The sequence below is a fragment of the Antechinus flavipes genome, chromosome 3, assembly GCF_016432865.1.
Source record: "Antechinus flavipes isolate AdamAnt ecotype Samford, QLD, Australia chromosome 3, AdamAnt_v2, whole genome shotgun sequence".
NCBI lineage: Eukaryota > Metazoa > Chordata > Mammalia > Dasyuromorphia > Dasyuridae > Antechinus > Antechinus flavipes.
In genome coordinates, this window is record NC_067400.1 from 254044358 (window position 1) to 254070257 (window position 25900).

The following is a 25900-nucleotide window of genomic DNA, read 5'->3' on the forward strand; positions in this document are numbered from 1 at the left end:
TCTTAGGCAGTAATGGACAGTGAAGTTGTGGAGTGATTAGAATGCCAGATCTGAAATTAGAAAGATCTGAGTCCAAATCTAATCCCAAACACTTAGTACTTGTGTGACTCAGCATTTGTAAATTGAGCTGGAGAAGGAAATAGCAAACTACTCCAGTATTTTTGCCAAGAAAATCTCAAGTATGGTTACAAAGAGTAAAACATGACTGAAATGAGTGAAGAACAATGAAAGTTACTTTAAGTGATTTGAGTCCCAGTCTCAGTTTCTCCATTTGTAAAATAAGGATGATAGTAGTTATCTACTTTACAGGCCTGTTGTGAAATTAAATGAGATAATATATGTAAAGTACTTTGCAAAACCTTAAGATGTGATAGAAATGTTAGCTATTATTACTATTTTCTGGTTCAATTTTACTTTTACAGATAAAAAAAACTAAAAGGACCAAAAAGGTTAAATGATTTATATTAAACCAAAAGGTTAGTAATAGTAATAGTGCTAGTCCTTAGACCTCTGATTCTTAGTTTCACTAACTTCTATTACCTCCTACTCCCTAAGCAATTTTTTACACTTCTCCAGTGAATTTGCTATCCTTACAGTGGCTCTTCCAAACATTTATATCTATTCTCTAAGTCTCTACACACCACTGCCGTGCTTTGCATATAAGCACTTAACACAGAACTTAGTGTTTAATAATACTTGTCCCCTCCCTTCTCTTCTTCAACTCCCCATTCAGCTGAGAACCTTATTTCATACTTCACCAAAAACAGAAGTCATTTGACAAGAGTTCCTCTTTTCCCTTCTTCTTCTCACAAGCACTCAGACATTTCCTTCATAAACTCTTCCTTTACCCTTCTCCTATGAAAAGCTGTCCCTTCCCTTTGAAGGCAGAGCCTTCAAAATGCACTCTAAATGCCATTCCCTCCTTTACCAGCAGACTGGCCCATTTATCCTCCCCACTTCTAATCTTCACTCTCTCCTTATCAATTCACTTTATCTGATCATCCCTACTAGCTACCATATTATATCTATCCTCCCTTTCTTGGTTATACTCCTTTAAAAATTTGTCTACACTAGGTTCTTATCTAAACTCTCCACAAACTGCCTTCTAACCACCTTATTCAACTGAAATTGCTCTCTCCAAAGTCATCAATTTCAAAATTGTTTGGCTTTTGAAGATCTTCATAAGCTAACCACTTCTTCCCTTACCAATATTTTTATACTTTACTTTTCTCAATATATACCCCATGATGATGCTATGCTGGCCTACTTGCTGATTCTCTCGACAATGACTCTCCATCTCCCACACCTAAAATGTTCTCCCTCCTCAGTTTCTCCTCTTGTTTTCCTGGTCTCCTTCAAGACTCAACTCAAACCTTACCTTCTGCAAAAAGATTTTCCCAGGCCCTCCTTATTCCCACAGTCACTAGTGCCTTCTCCCTTAAATTACCCTCCATTTATACTATGTAATAGCTTTCCTTTTTATGCTAGCTATGTTGATTTTATTTGTAGAGAAACTTTTCAATTTCTTGCAATCAAATTAGATCATGTTATCTTTTATAACTGATGTTTCCCCTTGTTTGGTTAATATTTCTCCCTCTAACTATAGTTACAAAAGTATCTGCTATTTCTATTTTTTTTTTACAGTGTGTTTTTTATATTCAGAGCAAATATCCATATTGAGCTTATTATATGAGATAGCTTTTGGTTTAAAACTAAGTTTTGCCAAACTACTTTCCAGTTTTTCTAGCAATTCTTATCAAAATGAGGACTCCATTCACCAAATAATATATATGGAAAATTCTTCAGTTTGAAGAACTTTTCTCTTTTTTAACCCCTTCCACTTTATATTCTGGAATATCCATTCTATAGAAAACAAACTTGATTGCAGCCTAAATATTTTCTTTCCCATTCCTTTCATCTTCTAGTTCTCACAGAGAGCTGACTCCTAATGACATTGTTGTTATTCTACCTCTCCCTCCACTTTATCTCATTATAGTATCTGCAAATATTCACTGTGATTTTTAATCCTCTGGTTCCTTAGTTCTTTCCCAGGATATCATCTATAATATGGGTGCATATATACAATATAATATGAGTAACTCTTTCATTCTTCCTATCTTCATAGTGACTCTTTGATAAAGCTGTTATAGCTATTGCTCTCTTCTTTTCTTTAGTATTCACTTATCTTATTGCCCATTTACCCATCAAGCCCAAGCTTTGGATTGCCCATAGCATCTACAACTTTTATTCTTATTCACATGCTACTGAACAAAGCTGGAGAAAATCACTAAGATGAAATGACCCGGTCTTTTACAAATTTACATTGCATAACCTCTGGGCCCTCACTGCAACAAAAGACAATTCTTTTATACATTCTTAATCAACTCAAGTTTCACCATAGCAGATTTTGTTTCTAAACCTTCTCATTCCTTCTCAAACATCCCATGTTTATACCTCTCCTTCCTTCTCAGCTGAAAACTTTGCCTAATTATTGTGGCTCTTTGCCAAGATCTCTCTTATCCTTGCCTTCTTATTTCATATCATTCAGTTATCCTCTGTCATATATGAAGGGGCGGGGGGGGGGCACTTCTCCTTGTGAAGACTGACCCCCCCCCCTTTCCCTAAACAGGGATCCAATTTCCTACCTACAAACATACCCATTTCTTCCCAATTCTCAAAAAATCCTCAACTGGTTTGTACCTTCCAACTAGCAATCATCTTATCTTGAAAAGACAAGGATGGAGATAGAACTTGGAAGGTTTTGAATACTTGAATATGACAAGTATTTTATTGCATGGTCAATAGGAAACTAATGAAAGATTCTCTGAAAGGTAATTATCCTCTTGATTTCCAAATCAGTACAGGACGTGCTAAGGGCAGCCCAAATAATTCATACTAACCCTATTTCTATTATAAGCTTCTTTATGGTAAGAACTGCAAACTATCCATGAATGTCCCCCTAGTGCCTATGATAATACATTCTAGAAATAAAAAACAATAGTTGAATAAATCTCATTAATTAAGAATGATTTCAGTCATGCTTTATCTCAGTCTCACCTAATCTTTCTCCAGACTTCATTTCTTTTCTGAACCTGCCACAATGGCACCCTGGGAAATTTTGGGGTACCAAATAGCCTCATTGATGACATCCTCCTAAGATCATAATTTTAGGAATAACACCAATCAAATGCTATTTTATTCTTACCATAACACCCTTGGAAGTCTTTCTCCTAGACTGCCACACTGGTTCCATATAGTTACACTTTATATACTAATATATATTAGCTTCCCTTATTCTAATAATAGTTCTGTAATGGCAAATTTTTTTTTGCTTCTATTTGTAGCATAATGCCTGAAACATCTTAATAAATACTTGTTGATTTGACTAATTGACTACATATGGCACTTGTTACATGGTTACTTATTACTTCAGCTTTTTTATTAATCCTATTGTAAATATAAAGTTTTAGCCTAAGACCTATAAACTACAAGTAAAAAGAGATTAGTATATTAACATTTCAAAATAACTAATATTTACATTTCTCATTTTTTTTCCTTCATATTCCAATTTTCCTTCTTTACCAATCTCAATTAAAAAAAAAAAACTTTTCCTTTTTCTTTCAAAAGATACTTTTATAGATAATGTAACACAGTTAAAATATAAACAACAACTCACCAGGTAATTTCTTTTCCAGCTGTTGCTGTTCCTCTTCTAACACTGGTTCCTCTGGTAACCTTTGGTCTACTGATACAGAGCTTATAACAGATATGCCACTGCCAGAGCGAACCCTTCTGCAAGTTAAAAAAAAAAAAAGCCATTATTATTTCTTTCCAAGATTATGAACTTATCTTTTTTTTTTTTAAACAATGAAATGGTAAAATATAAAAGATCATCAAGGACATCAATTATGCTGAAACAGAGTTATCAAAATATTGGTGGGGAAAAACAAGTTAAGGATCCTAGGCTCAAGGGAAGAACCACTGGATTAGATATTCTTTTAAGTTCCTTCCAGATTTAGCTCAAAGATCAACATATTTCTTTTTTCAGTGATGGTTGTAGAAAAGGAGGTAGATATCAGTCCTATTTCCAGTCCAATACTGGAAAATTGAAGCACATAATAAAAAGATTATTTATACAACCTGAAATAATCATTGGCAGAATCAGATCAAAATCTGCCTTAGATACTAGAACTTAATTCTCATGACTACAGACATTCACACCAATCAGCTGCATGATGATGCATAATTGAGGAAAAGTGATAATTTTGGTGAAATTTACTCCACTCACTTCCCAATTGGGGGAAAAAAAATATATCAGTCACAAAATTTATCAAATTACAGCTCAAGACCTACATAAGATGTTTAGTATATTAATGAAAATGAAAGTACAAACACTGAACCAGTGCTTTATCAATATACTGGTATTTATTACTATTTGATACATTACCAATGTGACATTAATAAGGAAGAGGGCTAAAGACATCTTAGGAAAAAGATTATTTTTAGTATATTTGGAAAGGTTACTTTCAAAAACCAAAATATTAACTCTCAAAGTGACACACAAAAAGAATTATTAGAATCAGACAGTTTTCAGAGTCTCTGTTTTCAATGTCTTTTATTTGACTCTTTTCACTAATTTATGCAATGAATGCAGTAAAAGAATTAAACCTCCAATTTGGGCAAGGAGAGCAAATAACAGTAAGGAGTTTCTTGTAATTTACTAAATTTTTTCACAAGATATTTTGCTAAGAAATAAAGTAGAAAATTACAATGAAAAAGCAAAGTTACTTTGTAGAACCAGATTCTATGGATTAATATAGGCTCTATAATAACTAGGAATTATAAATTTTCATTTACTTTCCACAAGACAATATAATATTGATGATAATAGTTTGCATTTATATAGTTAATAAATGTTTATTTAACATACTTCTACTGCTTTAGTTTCCTCATCTGTAAAATAGGGGATACAAATAGTACTATCCTTCAAAAGTTCTTGCAAGGATTAGATGAGATTACATGTAAAATGCTTTACAAACCTTAAAGCATTATAAAAGTGCTAGTTATTATCACATGGTGCTTTAAGACTTATGAAATACTTTTCCTATGTTATCTCCTTTAATGTCCAATCAGTCTGGAAAGATAATTTGGACCTTATGAAGGGCTTTAAATGACAAAGAAGTTTTTATTATAACTTAGAAGCACTAAGAAGCTATTAGAGCTTTTTAAACAGAAGAGTGACATGGATAGGACTGTGATTTAGGAATATCAAACTTGGCAGCTCTGTGGAACTGGATAAGAGAAAGAAGAGGCTAAATGCATCTAGCTCAGTTAGGAACCTATTACAGTGGTTCACCTGGGAGGTGATGAAGGTCTGATCTATGATGGGTCTTGTGTGAATGAAGAGAAGGCTGGGGTTCAGAGAAGATTAGGGCTTGATTCAAAGAAAAAGAAAGATTTGGAAGGGGGATGCATGGTGGGAGATCATAAGATCATCAAAGAAAGAGACTGTAGTAAGAGAAGAAGGCCCACAATAACATGATAGGGTTCATTCAGAGTGTCTAGTAAATGTCTAAATTAGGATTTGCACTCAGTGCTTTACTAACTTTCAGTGCAGGACTCTGTCCACTACTCCATGCAGACTCCAGACAGTATAGAAAGTTCTCAGAAAGGTCAAGGAAGATGAGAACTAAGAACATCATTAAAAGTAGTAATTATTTTAAAATATTCTTAAGTAGCAAAGTTTGAAACACAGGAAGAGAGCCACATTATTCTTACCTAAATGAAGGAGGAATATATTCTGGAGGCAGTACTGGTGGTAAGGGTTGGCCAGACATAGCCACATCAATTAGGTGCATTGCCAGAATAAATTCTTCTGCTGTTAATTTTCCATCTTGATCAATATCTGAAAGATTCCTATTGAAAAAAACATCAAAAAATGTCCTCATAATCTTTTATTAAAAGAGAAGTAATAACCAAGGAACATAGAAAGAGTTTGAAAACAGGTTATATAGAGTTTTAAAAACTAAACAGAGGAGCTTCTATTTTTGTTGAAAAAAGCCATTAGAGCTGGAAGAATAGGGAAGTCAGATGATTGGATTTGTGTTTACAAAAATTTATTTTGGAAGCAGTAAACTAGATGGACTATAGTGGTGAGGGACTTTGATGCAAGGAGAATAAGTAAAAAAACTATTGCAATAATCATGGCAAAAGTTCATCAGGTCTGAACTGAAATGGAGCTACATGAATGGAAAGGAGACTGAATTTGAGAGATGTCATGAAGGTAAAAACATCATGATTTAGTAATTATTTGGATATGTGTAGTAAGTAGGATAAGATCCCAAAACTGAAAGACTGGAAAGATGTGATCTTCTGAAAGAAATAGAGAAGTTTGGGAATGGGGAAGACTTAAGGGGAAATATCATGAGTTCAATTTTAGTTCAATGTTTACTTTAAGATATTCCTAGGATATTCAATTTGAAATGTCCAAATGTCCAATGCTTTTATATCTTCTAGTTTCGCTAAGAATATATTGTTATAGTGCAAATCATCTAGTAACATATCAGTTTGCTGATTCATGAACAAAGAGTTCAAAAATTGTATATCAATAGTTAACATTTATAGTTAAAAATCATATGAATCTTGATATAGCTCCTTTTTCAATTTTGTTGTAATTCTAAAAACAGAAGGATCATACAATCACAAAATTATAGATTTAGATAGTGTAGAGCTGAAGATAATTGAAGACATATAGTTTTATTTCATCCTCATTTTATTTTTAAAACATTTCAACTTGTTCATCTCAGAAAATCTCTCCCCAAGTTCAATGAGGGGTTTTAACAACCAAAACACAGTTCAGCAAAACTACCAATGGAAAAACCATGTCTGACTACGGACAAAATATGCTCACAGTCTCATTTCTAAAATGAAGGAAAGATAGTGTATTTTTATAGCTATGAATATTTTGGTATACATATGACACTTCTGCCTCTGGCATCTTTAAGGTATATGCCAAGCAGTGGGATCTGAGTCACAAATGGTAAAGGTATTTCATTTACTTTTTTTTTAAGCTAGCATAGCACCAAATTGCCTTACAGAGCAGTTATTCCCATTCATATTCCACCAATAGTATGAGAGCATATCTTCCTATAGCTACACCAATATAAACTTTATCTGTCTTTTGTCATTAGTGCCATTAGCTTCCTGGCTGTAAAGTAAAATCTCAGAATTGTTCTGATTTGCATCTCTCTTATTATTGATGACTTGGAGCATCCTTTCATATGGTTATTAATAGTTTCCAAGTTTTCTTTTGAGAACTGTTTGTACTTATCTTTTGACACTTATCTATTAGTGAATGGCTTATCCTTCCAAGTCTCTCCAGATACTCAGTCCAGCATATTGTTCACTATGCCAAAGTTCTTTCTCAGAAATATTGAGGGACGTAAGAGAAAGATATACGCAAGCAGACTTCCTATAGAGGATTTATATATGGGAGGACATGCATAAGAATCACACAAAATAATTCCTTGTACTGGAAGGGTGATGCATTATGATGAGACTATGGATCCTGTAAAATTATATTTATAATGTTACCACCATTTATTAATTTTTAGAACTGAAATTTTACAATGACAACAAATAGAAATTGATTATTATAGTAAGCTAATTTTCTACAGGAATTACAAGAGTCTACATGAAAAAACAACTGAAGAATGATGCAAAGTTAATGTTAGATTTATGTTAATGCATGACTAAGAGAATTCTACATTGGGAAACTGAATGATCTCCATGCCATAAATCAAGAACATTTTCCTTTACTCTTCAGTTGCTTTAGAAACCCTAAATTGATTTTAAAATCATATGAGGTTTTTATTATATGTAAACTTTATAGCTAATTTGTCCCCAGGCACCAATTTTAAAGGGAGACAGAACCATTTATGAAAAGATAAGCCTTTGTCTTCTCTTCCAAAATGAATTAAGGCTTCAACACTAGCACTGCTTTAGCTAAGGTAGGTAAGTAGGCAAGAAAGCCAAAGCCCTCACTGCATAACTCGTATTATATAGTTGGTGGAAAAATGAGTCTATAATATTCTTATATCATTTTGTAGTAGAGGCCAGAATGATATAATGTAATTCTAAAAGCACATCCTTAAAAAGCTTGGATGGGCCCTAGCCTTTTAGTAGTTTCCAAAGGCAAGCTCTAAGTCACCATGTATGCAAATAAGAAAATCAGGCTTCTGAGGCATACAATGGCTATAATGTAATTAATAACAGGTGTCTTTAGTTTTTTTTTTTTACCATTCATACCATCAAGAAGCAATTGACTAGAATTTGAGAAAAAAAGAACATGTCAAATTAATGTTTCTCTCTCTCTCTCTCTCTCACATACACAAACACACACACACACACACACACACACACACACACACACACACACAACCTATTCAGCACATAAGTTCACATAAAAGATTCTATTTCCTTGTTCAGGTTACTACAGCAACTGTATATTTCAATCATCCCTAATAGTGAAATCTCACTAGTTAACATTTAATTGAAAAACAAGATAATCATAAGAAATCAAAAACAGTATTTGAAATCCAGCACTTAATATCTAAACCTAATTTAAAAAGTTAATATAAAATACTTCTGATTTCTTACCATATTGTAGCCAGCTGAGTCTGTGGTAAACTTGATTGCATAAGAATAGTTCTTGCTTGGGGACCTAAGAGATACAAGGAAAAAGTTAATAGGACGAGAATCGATAGTTATTCATTTAAAGTAAAAATCAACACTCTCTATATTGATATTGTTCAAACTTGTGTATTTGAATAGATTATAATGATTTTGGTATGTACACTAGAAAACAGAACAAAAATCAGATTATCAGTAAAATGGAAGATGTGACTACCAAAGAAAAATGAACTAAATATTAGTTTCAAAGTTTAGAATTTAAAATTTTAATCTCCCTCTTCTTTGATCAAAACTCTGGATTTCCATTATGTAAATATAATCTTCTATTATTCCATCCATCTTTATATCTCATTCTCCTTTTTAGCTTGATCAAGACTTCTAATTCCTCCAATGTAGTCCTTAATATTTTCTCAAGCTATTACTATAACTCTGATCTCACTTTTCTCTTTTTTCGATCACAATCCTAGCATTAACCAAATTGACTCCAGACTATCCTCCTTCCTCAAATTATTTTGCCTCTTGTTCTATTAATATTCATCCCTTGCCAGACCCCAGCTATCTGTCTCCTTCATTCCTACTGCTGAAAAATAGAAAAAAAAAATCACACAACTATACTGCAATACAGGTACAACATAAATGTGTTATCCCAGTTCTACTGAGTTCTCACTACAGCTAGTAGATCTCACTATTCCTAATTGATTCCTTATTTCAGTACCATAGAAGCTTCTTGAATCTTTCTCTATTTTCATCAAGATTCTCACACTTCCCCCTCTCAACATCCCCTCTGCTGATCACCTCCCTGTTTTTTTTTTTTTTTAATTGGGAAAAATGAGGTCATTCTTCTTTTTCCTTTCTCTTCATCTCAAAATTTGATATTAATGCTGACCCCTCTTTTCCCATTAAGGAGGTACTTCTTGTCATGAACAATGCTTATGTATATGCTCCTGGTGCCATTCTTTTTCATTTTTTCCAACTCAGTATCCAATCAATTATCCCCTCTCTCTAATCTTTCCTCCCTGCTTCACCATTGCCTTCAAATATGCCCAATTCTCCCACTCTAGGCAAACCCTCCTGAGACACTACCATTTGCTCAAGCTATCATCCTCTCACCTCTATTTCTCAGACAAAGTCTAGAAAAAGATGTCTCCACTTGTTGTCTCTACATTTCTTTAATTCAATTCATCATCATTTGGCTTTTAACTTCATCGCGAACACAATTTTCTCTCCAAAGTTGTCAATGATCTCTTAACTGCTGAATTTAATGGTCTTTTCTCAATTCTCATTCTTTTTGACCTGTCTGCTTCATATTACACTGTTGCTTATCCTACCCTCCTGTATTTTCTTCTCCCTTCTGAGTTTTCATGATTCTACTCACTCCTGGTTATCCTAGCTGTCTTGATCATTTTTTCTCCAAAAGCCTTTGCTGGCTCCTTCTCATCTCCCAGGCTTTTTTCCTGTGCTTTCTCTCTCTCTCTCTCTCTCTCTTAAGAGACCTCATCAGTAACGAACTTTTAATTATCATCTTTCTACAGATTTAAAAATCTATAAATCCCACTGCCATCAATAGGTATTTCAAACAAGATTTCCTAGAGATATCTCAAATTCATTTTGTGAAAAAAAAAAAAAACAACTCACTATCCTTGTATCAAAAACCCTATTCCCAATTTATTTCTGTTGAAGACACTACTATCCTTTCAATCTCTCACATACCTAATTCCTTCACTCCAAAATCCAAGTAATAGAAAAATTTCAATAACCTCTTCAACAGAGAGGATTCCAGAAGGGATTCTGGGAAGATAGCAGACTAAGTAAAAAAGTTCCAAGCTTTCCAGATTTCCTCATAAATAAGACAAAAGTATTTTCAGGGAAACAATAGAACCATTAAAAACAAATAGAAGTTGGGCCAGACCAGTGATTCCTGGGATAAGCAGAAGATATGAAGAAAGATATTAGGAAGGAGTGTTGGCCTATGTGAAGCATAAACACTTTCCAAATAGTTCCACTGAAACAACTAGTGGGAAGCAGGAAGTGGCCTCAGCCCCAGACACAGGAACTTTTACTTTACAGTGTGGGGACTCAGGCCTCTGAGTCAGGGAATAGTGAGGGAATCTCTGCTGATAAAAAGAACATACTAGATCCAGCTGAGTTGCAGTTATCAAGACTTGGGTAAAAAAGCAACCAGCACATACCAGGTGAGTGCAGAAGCAGTAGGGCAGGGGCACTTGTAAATGTTAACAGCCAGCTTTCAAATAGTTTTAAGAATTTCAATTCTTAGAAATTTGCTGGCTCTCCTTAGCTATTGACTAAAATTATAGGTTTTTTACCCCCCACCCTAAAGCAAATGTATGCATAAGTACGAATAAACAGGAAGGGGAATAAAGTAAGAAGAGCACTTAGAAGTCCATTATAGACTGGTCCAATGATTTTGGAGAATATACTGGAATTGTATTGAAAGGGTTATAAAACAAAAAAAATTTGTTTGATGCAGCAATACAATATTAGGTCTGTTTGCTACAGAGATCAAAGAAATGCAACTATATATACAAAATATTTATAGCAGCTTTTATTGTAGTGGCAAATAATTAGAAAAAAGATTAATTGTGATATTAAATATAAAGGAAATAAATTTTTAGAAATGGAAAAGTAGCATGAGTCACTGAAAAAGGATAGGATACAGAATCCAAGAATATATGTTAAAATATGAAATCTACCACTTAATCTTTGGTTGATCATAGACAAATCATATAATCCCTGCCTGAAGCCTCAATTTTACCATTTCTAAATTGAGATATTTTATCAGAGTGATCTCTAACAGGGCTCCCAATCTAAAATCTTATGATCCAATAAAAGGCATATTTAGTTATTTCTTAACTATTAAAAATAATTTAAAGTATTTTTGACAAGGAAAAACCATGTTTTATAAGATTTGTCTTTAGGAATCATTACTTTACAGATTTTGTTAGCTATTCCTTATATGTTCTTTTTCCTAATGCAAAATACATGTATGTGTCTCTTTCTGATTTTACAATATGTCAGTGGCAATCCTATTCAATTCGTCTTAATCATCAAATCCAATGGCCTTTTTCAGTCTGCATCCTCTTCAGCAGGAGGCTTTTGAATACCTTTTCTTTTTTAAGACCCTATGTTCTCCTTAGTGCTTTTTACTAGTTGTCTCATGGCTCCTTCTTGTTCAGTTCAAGATTTTGTCCTTGATTCTTTTTTTCTACGCTTTTTGTCTTTGATATGTAAATCATTTTCATAGCTTTGTCTATCATCTCTAGGCAGATGACTCTCAAATCTGGATATTTGGTCCTGATCTTCTTCCTGAACTTTATACCAAATCACCAACTACCTGTAGGGTATTATATATGCTTCAATCCCAAAACTGAGCTCAGTACCATTCCCTTAAATCATGCTCTTAAATTTCCTTCATTATTTCCATGAATAGCATGGGCTCACCCAGCAGTCCATGTTCAAAATATTCTTTTTTGATTTTTTTCCTCTGTCTTACTTTGTAGATTTCATAAGCTACCAAGTTCTTTCATATCCCGTATTCAAAAAATATTTCACCTCTGACTAATTTTTAAAAAAATTTTCCCATTTGGAATTGTTTCCTCTAGCCACCCATTGAGAAGTCAATAAATACTCTATTCATTATATCCGTAGAGAGTTATGCAAATGTTTCCACATTAGTCAAGTTATGAAAGGAAAAAAAAAAAATCAAGAAAAATCACGAGAGAGGAAATATATTTCAATCTGCATTTAGAAGAGTTCAACTGCTGGGGTAGCAAGGTGTGCAGTGGATAGAATACCAGCCCTGAAATGAGGAGGACTTGAGTTCAAATCTGACCTTGGACACTTAAAAAAAAAATAGAATTCAGCTGTTCTCTCTCTGAAAGTCTATATCTTTTCCATCATGAATCCTTGGGAATTGTGAAATAAAGTTGTCTGATTATATTTCTGTGTACAATGTTTTCCTGGTTCTGTTCACTTCACTTTGCTTCAGCTCATATAAATCTTGCCATGTTTTTCTGAAACCATTCCTGTTTGTCATTTCTTATAGCACAACAGCATTCCATCACAATCATATATTATAATTTACTCAACAGTTATTTGATGCTTTTTCAGTGATCATGTTGTTTTTTCCATTTTAAAAAATCTATTTCCTTCATATTTTATGTCACAATTATTAAATTTTATTTTTCTCTAAGCATTTTTTATAACTGTTAAAAAGTTTACTTTAAAAATATGTTAATAGTATACTTTAAGAAGGATTCTGATTAGTAATGGAATTCTCCTGAAATGAAAATAATATAGCTAATATATGTAAAGTAATTGGAAAATTTAAACAAAGGTTTCAAAACCTTTTTTAAAAAAAGTAAAATCTATTGTACAAATACTATAGTTATTATTATCATAATTCGAACTTCCTTCAATTCCAAAACATAGAGTTTTCACATAGAGAATCTACTATGGTATTTTTAAAGCAAATTGTCTGGGCAATTTCAGTAGATAGTAGAATAGGCAAACTAAGTACTCTAACAAAATTGTCTTTTTTTAAAAAAATTCTATTCAAAGTTTTTAAACAGAAAAATGTATTACTTCCATGATATAGCCAAGAATGAAATTTAAAAATAGACCATATTTTTCAAAATTAATTTTCATATGTTAACCCATCTGAATACCTGTTAGATGTCCACTCATTGTTTTGTCATGGCTATTGAATAATTGCCTATATTTCAATCTTGATGACTGAGGGACAGCCCATTCTGCCACAGGAGAGGCACTAAAAGAAGAATTTTAAAAGATAAAAATTAGTAGCAAGATATTGTCTATGTATATGATTTGTCTTTGCTTAAGTTTTTAAAGAGCACTTTGGTTTTCACTTAGAATAATTTTCTATTTCAATATACTTATTTACAAAAAAGATGATCTATTCACTTTTAGCATAGACATAACAAATTCACTCCAAATAGCTATTCCAACTTACAGACTCTATTTACTATATGCAGAAGGCTAGTCAAAAAGGATAAATAAGTGCTAAAAAACAAAAGGGATGGTATAATGTTTCTTAATTCTGTGCCATCTCTTGTCATTCTAAGGACAGGAAATGTCAGCCTGTGAAGGCACACACCAAAAGTAAAAACACATTTTTTATTAAAGTAAAATGATAAGATGCTATCATTCTGAGAGATTTAATTTAAAATCCAACAGGTACAGATTGGATCTGAGATTCCACTGATATAGGGAACTCCAGGTAAGGAAATTCCTTCTACCAAAGTAAATCAACCCGTTCTCTGACAGTTCAAAGAGTCTTAGAGAGTTGTCTGATGCAATTAGAAGTTAATCAAATTTCTCAGAATGTGTTAAAGAGACAGCACTCTGCTTCTGAGGCTGACTCTAAACAGCCCTACATATGAGGAACCAAATACACTAATAGTCACAAAGTAAATAGATGGCACAGAAAACAAAAAATGGCATTCAATGATCACTATTCTCTTGCTAATATGCCTTTATGAAAACCTGAAAAAAATCTCTTCCCAAGACTCAATTTGGATCTAGACTTTTTTAGGAATTGATTACTTAAAAAATATTATACTCTCAGAAGGCCAATTTATTTTTGATAGTGACAATCCTATATTAGGAACTGAACACATCCTGCCAAGAAAAGCAATCTAAAGTAACATTTTATTTAAGAATAATGATGATAAACCACTGTAAATGGGTGTTACAATTACTATTTCATCAAGACATTTCTCTTCATTCTACCCTCAATGGCTACTTTCCGTGTTACTTTGCAAAAGTTGAAATAACCAGAAGCTTAGCCCATGAATTTTAATTTCTGCTGTCTATATTAGAATTTTAGATACAACAGTGAATATTCTACTGTTGTAAAATTTCTTTGTAAATTTAACTGCTTCAAGTTACAAATAAGTAGTAGATTTACTTAAATGCTTTATTTTACAATAATTTACTTTCCCACAAACATATCTATTCACTCATATTAATTTCTGAAAAGATGAAAAAAATTTATATTAAATTCCTTAAATGGGGAAAAAACACTTACAAGGAAGATTTTGACTGTGAATTCCGCTGCAATAATTCCCTCATTTTACGTGAGTTAATATTTTGCTAATTTTTACTCTTCCGTTCTTATCAAAAATTAATTTATCTTTCTACTGCACTAACAGAGTACAGGGAGTATTACACATGAATAAGGTCCCAGATTAGACTTATCAACTGTTCTATAGGTTTCCTAAAATGTTACGTTTCTAAACTGGTCATAAATTATGAATATTTGTAAGAAATTTAAATTATTATAGAAAATATGACATCTTAAGGTGATCTAGTTTTAATTGCACTAATATAAAACTATTTTAACTGTACTGTCATTCACTTAACAAAAAACCCTCTAGATTTTGAAAATCCCTGTGCAAGGGATAGAAACAGACTACATTTTATAAAGTCTCAAAGAACTAGAACCACAAATTAACTGAAAATTTAGAAACATACTCAATATTGAGAAATAAAAAGCAACAAATAAAAACAAAAATTTACATCAAAGATTCAGATTAAAAAAAAAAAACACTTCCAAGTTGGTTCATGGAGTCAGAACACATTGTGCCCAACTTCTTATATCTAGTAGTGTATAAATATGAAGTAATAAAATAGATATTTTTGTGTGGCTTTCATCATCATTACTTAACAGGTACACCATAAATCAATGGCACTACACATTTTTTTTCTATTACACTCCAGAGAGTCTTCAGTAGAAGAATAGAAGGTAAATGAACCAAATCATGTTATAAAGATTTTCAATTAAAAAAAGAGTTCCTAACTCACAATCAATTAACCAGAAAACTTAACTGAACAGAACATTTCCCAGTGAAATGAGATTTTGCCCCAAAAGACACAAAAAAACTATGAGAAAATTCTGAGGAATGTTTAAAAAACAAAACCATCTTTTGTAACAGCAAATAAACACCTTTAACTTAGTATCTTTATAAGAAAATTTCATTCTCTACTTTAAAATGCCTAATTCTATGCAGTTAAGTTTATTTTTTGTACCTTATTTTATTCATCACCACTATCTTTTCATTCTCCTCTTAGAAAAGGGGTTCTTTACCTAAAGTCTCTAAACTTTTTAAAGAAATATTTTGATAACTGTATTTCAAGGTGGTCATTGGATTTCTTTGTAATCCTGTATATTTTATTTTATGTATTTAAAAATATTCTTTGTAGCCCATACGCTTCAAGGGATCACCAAGTCATTGACACAAAAATGGTTAAGAAAGTTTGTCCTGCAAAACAGACAACATATAAAGCTTTTCTTTAATGGAAATATTTTTGCAGATGATGATAAGTAATGAATGAAGAAATATTATGCTTTTGGGGAAAATATATTTAGTCATCAAAGCACACAGAAATAATAAAGCCCACTTTTCCTTAAATATTCACAGCATGAGCCAACATGTATAGAACACACATTTTGTTTACTTACAGAAATTATGTGGAAAGAAAATAATAAAGGCTGCTAGCTCATTTTAAAATGTAGGCATTAAATAGTTAATAAATTTATTCAGTTAGGCCACCCCATCAATATAATTGAAAGGCAAAGAAACTTACCTAGCCACATCAAATGATTGTGCCTTCTGTAGTTTTGTACTTAACTGTGAACCTGGACCAGATCTACTAAAAGAAGAACTCTTTGGCAAAGTGGCTGCAATAAGAAATACATTGAAAGTGATTTATTTTTAGGCAGTCATGGAGTGTTTTTAATACATAAGAATATTAAGTTCTATAATCTTCAAAAAAATGAATCAGAAATAATTCTTCATCCCTCTCCCATGAACACTATTAAAGAAACAAGAAGACTGACCAAATTCCTTCAACTCTCTCCATTCTGTTAATTCCTGATTTAGTACTAAAAAAAAAGCCCTGAAACAAATAAATCATTCTTCCTTCCATGGAAAGTATTGCTAATTTAACATCATCCAAGTTACTGATAGAATTATTTAATTGTTTAAAGTTTTTTTTGTAGACAAAGTATATGAAGAGCTATACAATTTTTCTAAATAAATGAAACACTAAGTAAACATGGAATGGATGTCATCTGGACTCATTGATACAAATATATTTTATGATACAAATAAGTTTTAGCTACTATTCACAGGGTACTTTGTTTTGTCTAGGAAAAAGCTCCATTTCATATTTACAGACTACATACCCAACCTTATCTGTTTAAAAATGTATAGCATTAATTTGGAGGCAGAAAATTTGCAACCCCATGATCAATACCAGAAAAACAAGTGAAGAAGAATGCCTTTATTAATGTTGATTGAACCACAACTTCACATGAAAAAGTCAAATAAATAACCATTTCATATGCACCTAATGTAATCCAATTACTGTATGAAGTACTAAGGATAAAAAGAAAGGAAAAAAATAGTCACTGTTCCTAGGAGCTCATGGTTCATTGAGAAAGAGAACATGTAAACAGCTATGTACCAAAAATACATATTATAGAGGAAACTTGTCACGGAGGGAAGGAGGTTCGGATTAAGGAGAACTGCTTCTAGCAGAAGGTAACACTTTAGCTGTGCCTTGAAGGAAAACAGGGAAGGCACTAGAAAAGACAGGAGGTAAAGATGAAGGAGAGTATTTTAGGCATGGGACAGAGCCAGTTAAAATGCTCCCCAGTGGGAGATGGAATACCATGTGCAATGAGCAGCAAGGAAATCAGTATTCACCTGATATCACACATGGCAGGGAATACAACATAAGATTACTAGAAAAGTAAGAAGTGGCCAAGCTCTATAGGGCTTTGAAAGCCAAATAGAGGATTTTATATTTTAACCTGGAGCTATGTGGATTATTTGTTTGGAATTTAAGGGACCATCAAGACCAGTTTGGCAAATTCTAAAGTGACTCTCTAACAACTATTTTTAATTTCAAAAAAAAAAAAAAAAAATCAAGTACATGGTTAACATTAATTTAGTGCAACCATACATGCATAATCTATATCAGATTGCTTGCTGCCTTAAGAAAGGAAGAAGAAAAAGGAACTCAAAATCTTACAAAAATGAATGCTGAAAACCATCTTTACATGTTATTAGAAAAAATAAAATACTATTAAGTGAGGGGAAAAAAGAAACAAAACAAAAACACGACATTAATTTAGTGATGACTTGGTGTATCATAATACTTTTTTTATTTGTGAGAACAAAGTTATATTCACTTCTTTCAATATATCTGCAATAACAGATTCTTATGTGAAAGTGTTGTTGTGTATCTACACACATACATATATACATATATACATTTATATTTATATGTGTGTATGTATCACACATACTCTTTTAAAAAAGATTCCCAAGATCAATAAAGCTTCAAATAAAATAAACAAATTTGGGATTATTTCAATTTATGTCTCCATTTAAATATATGAGTGCACAACTACATGAATTAAACATCTTTTTTTCTTCTTTACTTGTATTTCCATCACAGAAAAATACTTTTAATAAAGAAATACAACATTTTTTCCTACATAGTTTCTCATCTTGTGGACTGTTTAGTATGTCAGTGACAAGTTGAATCCTTCTTAAAGTTTAATAAAAGCGGTTAAAGAAAATGAATAAATCTTTGGATAAAATATGATTTTATTTTTGTATACCTTAAAATGCTAAATACGTATCAGCTATAGTTATTATGAATAATAGTAAAAGTTGCAATTCATGCTTTTTTTTCCCCATTTAAGCCATTATAAGAGATTTGTTTTGGGAGCTTCTGATATTTGGTTCATATCTGTTGATAGTGTTGCCCACCTGCAAATTCTTTTCAAACTTCCACCTCTCTAGAATATTATATTTTACCTATTTTTTTTAACCTGCTAAAAAAAGAAATTATATGAATCAATATAATATTACTCTCTGGACCAAAATCTACCCTGGAACACATACTGGCTGTGTGACTCTGGGCAAGTCCTTTAATCTCTTGCTGATATAGGCTAAATAAATAAATAAATAAATTATTGTGTTCAGTGGTAGAGGGAGAGAAATCCTTTAACTCTCTCAAGTGAAAACACAGGTCTATGTCCTAACTCATAAAAATCAAGTTACACTGAAAGTTTAACAGAAAAAGCATTCATTATAAGCAAATGTTATCAAACAAATGATAAAAAATTAGGGTGAGATAGATAATCATTTACAAACCAGGATGGGCAAAAGCTGGCAGAGGTTGTATAACAGAAGGAGCTCCATTAGCCAGGGGAGGAACTGCTGTTGTAGGAACAGAAGATACAAGAGGTGGGGACATTCCTACTACTGGAATTGATCCCATTGGTACCGGAGCAACAGTTGTAAGAGACGACATGCTGGCAATGCCTCCTATACCTATTGAGTATAAAAGATTTAAATTAAATCTACGTGAGCCATGTACAAAATAAGATTCTATTATAACAAGCTTTGTAAAAGTGTTTTTTTTCCTATTGTACAATGTCAAATTTAGGCTTTGTATAGGTACTAAAATTACCAACATGATTATTTATTAAAAGCTGTTTAGTTTAATAATAAAAATTCAAAAACAACTATGTGCAAGATTTTAGGAATTCAAAGCTAAAAATGGCACACAAGTCACATAGGATTTATATTCTCCTTTGTGGATGGTGGATGAGATTTGGCTACATAAATAACAAATACGTTGAGGAAGGCCATGGAATGATACAAAGGATATTTGAAAAGGAAGAAAATATTTTCAGTTTTTTAAAGCAGAAAAGGCTGAATGGAAAATTAGCAAATGTAAATCTTGAAGAACCATTTATAAACTTGTTCTTTATGTAATTTTCTCCTTTAGACTCACTCTGTAAAAGTAAAGAGGCACTGCCTCAAAACAGAATGATGGTTCCATATTTCTAAGATTGAGAATTCTTTTTAAAATTAAAAAAAAAACAACTTGTTAACTTCTACATGTTAGTAATACTATTATTAATATCTACTAAGAAAATAAATTACAAAAGGCTATTAAGAATTTATTAATGCTTTTAAATAATTTTTATGTATTAGAATAGTTTCTTTGTATAAGTGAAAAATTATAATACAAATATGAGCAGGATATTTATTCAAAGGACATGTTTCCTTATTTTTTAAAGAGAATCTACTGAGATAAACAACACTGACTTGCATGATTAAGAATGTCTGACATAAGTGATAAATTTCAACTTTACATCTTTGTCCACATATGAATTCACAGATGCCACTTTAGAAGGGATGGGAGAAATGAGATATCTAATATGAATATGAGGCAGTTTTTAAAAGCAAGCACATTGACAAAGACAAGATTGAAGATTAGGGGCAATCCAGCTGAAATTTCTTAACATTCCCCTTCAAACAATTTAAAAATAATACCTTAAACCAAATTTTGAAGTAGCAGAGCCAAAAAATAAGTCAGAAAACAGTTTTTTCCCCCTGATCTATGAAAACTTAGGTGGTTAGCAGGAAAAGATTCTGATATTATGGTAGAAGACTCTCCAAAGCCCCAAAACACAGAAACAACTACAGCAGCAGCTTCAGGAACTCTCAACATCAGAGACACAAGAGGGTCAAAGCATAAGTTAGACATTACAAGAAGGCAGATAGATGGTACAGTAGATAGAATATCAGCCCTGAAATCAAATTAGGTCAACTAATTTGACCTTAGTTCAAATCCAATTTTACTTACTGGGGTTTGTGTGTGTGTGTATGTGTGTGTGAGAAAGGGAGACAGAGAGATATATTCTGATAACTCTATTGTTGTCAGTTTTAGGTAAAACTTCCAGGATAGAGCTCCACAATCCCAGGTAAATAGAGTCCAACATAAAGTTCAAAGTCAAAAAATAGACAGAAAAAGAACAAAAACAACAACAACAACAAAAAAAAAAAAAAACTTGACCATAAAAAGCTACTATAGTGACAGGGAAAACCAAAACATAATTTAGAAGAAGACAAGAATGAGAAAACAGCTACAAAACAAAAACTGAAAAAAAAAAAAAAAAAAAAAAGACACCAATATGAAAAGAGCTACATGCAAAACCTTGAAGAAAAATACAATTGGGCTCAATCCCAACAAGAATTCCTAGAAACATTAAATAATGAGATGTGTGAGAAAGAAAAAAATTAAGAAAAGAGAGTAGAACATGAAAATTATAAAAAGAGAACAGTAAAAAAGATACACACACCCCACCCACACACCCCAACATACACTCTCATACTATAAGAGACACAAAAAAATTCATAGAGAAAAGAACTTTAAAAGCAAGAATTGGACAAATGGAAAATGAGATACAAAGATTCACAAAGAAATATTTCTAGGCAGCTAGGTGGTTCAGTAGATAGAGCACCAGCCCTAAAGTCAAGAGGACTTGAGTTTAAATCTGACTTGAGACATTTAACACTTCCTAGCTGTGTGACCCTGGATAAGTCACTTAACCCCAATTGCCTCAGCAAAAAAAAAAAAAAAAAAAGAGGAAAAAAAGAAAGAATTCCCAAAAATCAGAATTGGGCAAATGGAAGCTGATGGTTCCACAATACATTAATAAACTAAGTCAAAAGAATGGGAAAAAATTGAGGAAAATATGAAATACTGGAAAAATGGAAAATTACTGACCTGGAAAATAAAATAAAGAGAAAATTTAAGAATTATTGGAATACCTGGAGTCTTCATGAAAGAAAGAGCTTAGACACCCTATTTCCAGAAATTAGCAAAGAAAACAATCTTAGATTAAGAGAATAAAATAAAAAATGAAAAAATTCATTAATCACTTACTAAAAGAGAGCCTAACATGAAAACTCCCAGGAAAATTATAGCCAAATTCCAGAGCTCTTCTGTCAAAGAGAAATTGATTAAAGTAATCAAAAAGAAACAATTCAAATATTGCCGACCTAATATGTGATTTTGATCTTATAAGATTTAGCAGCTTCTACATTAAAAAAAAAAATGGATATCTTGTAATAGTATTGTTTCAGGAGTTAAAAAAGCTAGGGAAACAATCAAGAATAACCTAGTTAGGAAAAGTAAATATGATTCTTTGGGGAAGGGGAGGGGGAGAGAAAAGAGGACATTTTAATGAAACTGAGGACATTTAAGCATTACTGATTGAAAATCAGAGCTAATTAGAAAATTTGACATTCTAACTCTTCAAGACTCAGGAGAAGCCCCAAAAGGTAAACATGAAAGACTAATTGCAGGGCATTTGGTAAAGCTTAATTTTTCATTCCTATATAGGAAAATAATACATGTTTAACTCCTAAGAACTTTTATCATTGTTAGAGCAAGTAAGAGGAGTTTATGTAAACACAAAACATGGGTGATAAGTTGATTACATTAGAAAATTTCCAAAATAAATTAAGGGGTGAAAAAATGGATACCCAGGGAGAAGAGGGAAGAAAGTGGAATAAGAGAGAAAATTTTCTCACATAAAAAGAGGCACACAAGGAAGAACTTTTACAGTAGAAAGGAAAAAGAAGGAATAGTAATAAAATGAGTAAAAATAAAGAAGTAATTAATTCCTCTTTGGAATTAGTTCAAAGGTGGAATAATGAATATACATACTCAGCTGTATGTAAAAATGAAATACACTCAATAGGGAAATAGGAGAGGAAAGTGATAAGAAAAGAAGAGGTAGGGAGGAGAGAAAAATGATAATAGGGATATAGTTGGACTAAGGGAGGCACTAGTTAAAAAAAAAATTATAATTGATTGTGAATAGGATGAGTTCACCTATAAAATGAAATCAAGATAGCAGAATGGATTAGAAACCAGTATGCAACACATGTTTTTATAAGAGACACATTTGAAACAAAGACACACTCAAAAATAAAGGGCTGGAGCAAAATCTAGTATACTTCAATTGAATTAAAAAAAAAAAAAAGCAGGGATAGCAATCATGACCTCAGAGAAAACAAAAGCAAAAATACATCAAATTAAAAGAGCTAATCAGGGAAACTACATTTTAGTAAAAGATACTACTTACAATAAAATAATACCAAAAATTTTTACACTAGTTTTTCTGCTAAAGGTCTTATTTCTCAAATATACTGGGTACAGAACTGATTTTTATATTTTATTTTTATTTATACTAATTTATACTAACAAATCATCCCCCAATTTAGAAATGGTCAATGGATATGAATCAGCAATTTTCAGACAAGGAAATTAAAGTGATTTGTAGTTATATGAAAAAAAAAATGCTCTAAATCACAACTAGAGAAATGCAAATTAAAACCACTCTGAGGTATTTTCTCACACCTATCAGAAATGACAAATGCTAGAGAGGGGTGAAGGGAAAAGATATATTAATGAATTTTTGGTGGGATAGTGAATTTGTGGAATCATTCTAGAAAATAATTTGGAACTAGAGCTAGTGAGTTATAAAACTGTGGCTACCCTTTGATAACAGCAATACTCTACTAAGTCTGTATCTCAAAGAGATAATCAAAAAGACTAAAGTACTTATATCAACTCTTTTTTATGGTGGTTAAGAATTGAAATGAGGGGATGCTCAAAAACTGGGGAATGGTTGAACAAGTTGTGGTATATGATTTTAATGGAAAACTATTGTGTGGTGGAAAATGATGAGGAAGGTACTTTAACAAAAACATTGCAAGAGCTATATGAACAGAAACAAAATGAAGTGAGAAGAATCTGGAAATCACTGTGCACTGAAACAGCAATGTTGTAATGATTATCAACTATGAAGGACTTGATTACTCTGATTAATACAGGAGTCCAAAACGATTCCAAAAGATTCATGATGAAATAATGCTATTCACTCTCAGAGACTCTGAAAGAAGTGTTGAAATGAGAGCAAATCAAATTATAATTTTCTTCCTTTTCTGTTGAAATATGACTAATATGAAAATTTTTTTATGAATTCATATGTATAATTAATTATATTGCATGCCTTTTCAGTGGGTGGGGAAGTAGATGGGAAGAAGGGTGATAATTTGGAACTCAAAATTTAAAATTGAAAAGAATGTTAAAAAATAAATAATAAAATTTTAAAAACAAAGAAAAAAGTAATTATATTGCTACAACCATAAAGTTACAAATCACATAATATAGTATTACTACAATGCTTCAGTGATCAATAGTGATATTGTGATTATCAACAGGATTAAAAAGGCTACAAAATGAGAAGTAAAAAGGCAGTATGTGACAAATAGACATCAAGAACTCAGTGAAACAGACATGTGAAAGTGAAACCAAGAGGATGAAAGCTTTTTCTTTGTTAATGCTTTGTTTTTCCTATATTGTTGTGAATTTTCAATTGCTTGTGACATCATCCATGATAAATCTATTTTTCTTCCACAAAATATATATTATCCCTGAATTACCATATTACATTCTTAAGAAAACATGGGTGTCGTTTTTGTTTCTAAACAAACTGAGAAATAACTTAAAAGTTAAGTCAACTTCAAACTTACCAAATGTGGGTGCACCAGAAATAGCAACAGGTTGCTGTTTCATGACCGGAGGAAGTGTAGCAGGTAGCTGATAACCTTGTAGCTTCAGTTTGATAAGTTTCATTGCTATAGAAAATTCTATCTGATCCATTCTCCCATCATTGTTCATGTCAGCTAGTGCCCTGAAATTCAATGCCATTAACCTTTTTGAGAACTGTAACCTTAAAGAATCTTTTTAAAACCCTAAAAACTCAACCCCCATATCTCTTAACTCTCTGCATAGCACCCCAAACTTCCAAACTGCAAAACTTAAGCTGATCAGTTGACTTAAAAAAGGCTCATTTAAATCTATAGTACTGTCAATGTCTCTCTTTAAAAAAAATTTTTTTTAACTTTTCTTGATTAAATTGTTTTCAAAATGTTATAATATATAATCTTTGAAAACTGTTACGTTTCAAAAAAACTTTGAACTAAAAACAAAATTTAACATGTCCATTCAGTTATAAGAACTCATACTTTGGGCATAAAAGAACTTAAATGTAGACAATGTATTTTGAAAGAAATTTAGTAAAAACTGTACAAACTTTACATGGGGTTCTATAAACCTCACCATAGGAACACTAATTATTAACTGCAATATTTCCATTTTCCCAAAATCGGAAGGAGCACAAACAACAAAAATTAAAACTTAGCACTATCTTGTAATATTAAGAAAGATGAACATCTCAAAAGGAAAAAAGATGGCTATCTAGCTACATGGCTATTTCTACTTCCTTTTTGCCCAAGAAAAGAGATCCTGGACTTCATTAAGACAATGACTGATCCTCCCGGGACTATGCCAGAACATCAGAAGAATAATAGGAAACAAAGACTGCAAGAATTGGTGCTCTGAAGAAGCTTGGCTAGACTGATTAACATCACCAGTATTTAAGCATCCAACTACCACTTCTTGGAATCTGATTAGCTTGGGGGGAAAAAAAAGTTTTAAAAGGCTAGGAAACAGGCACGTGGGAATTGATAGAAGAATTGAGTGACTCACCCATTTTTTTTTTTTTTAGAAATTGAAAAAAAAATAAAACAGAACAAATACCAACTGAAGAGGACTAAAAAAAATTTTTTTCTTTCCTAACTTTTCTTAAGAATTCAAAGAATATAAATAAATATTTGGGAAAAGTTGAATATTGGCTTAGAATTTCAAGTATCTATGTGAATATTAAATCAAAACCATTTTCTTTTTTCTGTCAAAATAATATGATGTTTTTAGTTTTGTAAGGAAAACCACTGAGTTAATCTTTGGTGTGAGGAACGACCTGCCCACAATACAAAACAGAGAAGAGATTTCAAATTGTAACTGACAATATTTTCTGCATTTAAAATAAATACAATATAAAATCCCTTGGGAACTTTAAAAAGTATATATAACTTTATTTCAAATCTGCAGATATATAAGAAAATATTGGATTATTTTGTTTTTCATGTTAATTTAAAATGTCATTAATTCTATATAAGTTTGGAATTCCACAACAAAATTTTAAAAGTATTGCTCGCATAATAAAGCAATAAATTATATCGTGAAAATCTCTAGGCCCCAAAACATATTTCAGATTTCTGAGATTTACACTGGTGCATTGTACACTGGTGCACTATTTTTAACTATAAAAAGAAGAAAATTATCTCTGAATTCAGGCAAAATAATTTTATAATCTGTATGTAAATTTAGTATCACATTATACAAAACATGTCTGTACAAATTTATTTGGTGGTGTTTGCTA

General features: G+C 31.9%; 1 protein-coding gene across 3 annotated transcripts in view; it reads right to left on the minus strand.

Annotated features, from left to right (window-relative positions):
• The window catches only part of ITSN1 (intersectin 1), a 256471-nt gene that overhangs the window by 161874 nt on the left and 68697 nt on the right, over positions 1-25900 (minus strand). For all 3 annotated transcript variants that reach the window (XM_051984917.1, XM_051984914.1, XM_051984915.1), the window contains exons 5-11: positions 24150-24310; positions 18903-19082; positions 16318-16411; positions 13377-13477; positions 8659-8722; positions 5779-5916; positions 3677-3792 (exon numbers count right to left, since the gene is read on the minus strand). In XM_051984917.1, the coding sequence (XP_051840877.1) occupies positions 3677-3792; positions 5779-5916; positions 8659-8722; positions 13377-13477; positions 16318-16411; positions 18903-19082; positions 24150-24310 (854 nt within the window). The remainder of the gene's footprint in view (positions 1-3676; positions 3793-5778; positions 5917-8658; positions 8723-13376; positions 13478-16317; positions 16412-18902; positions 19083-24149; positions 24311-25900) is intronic.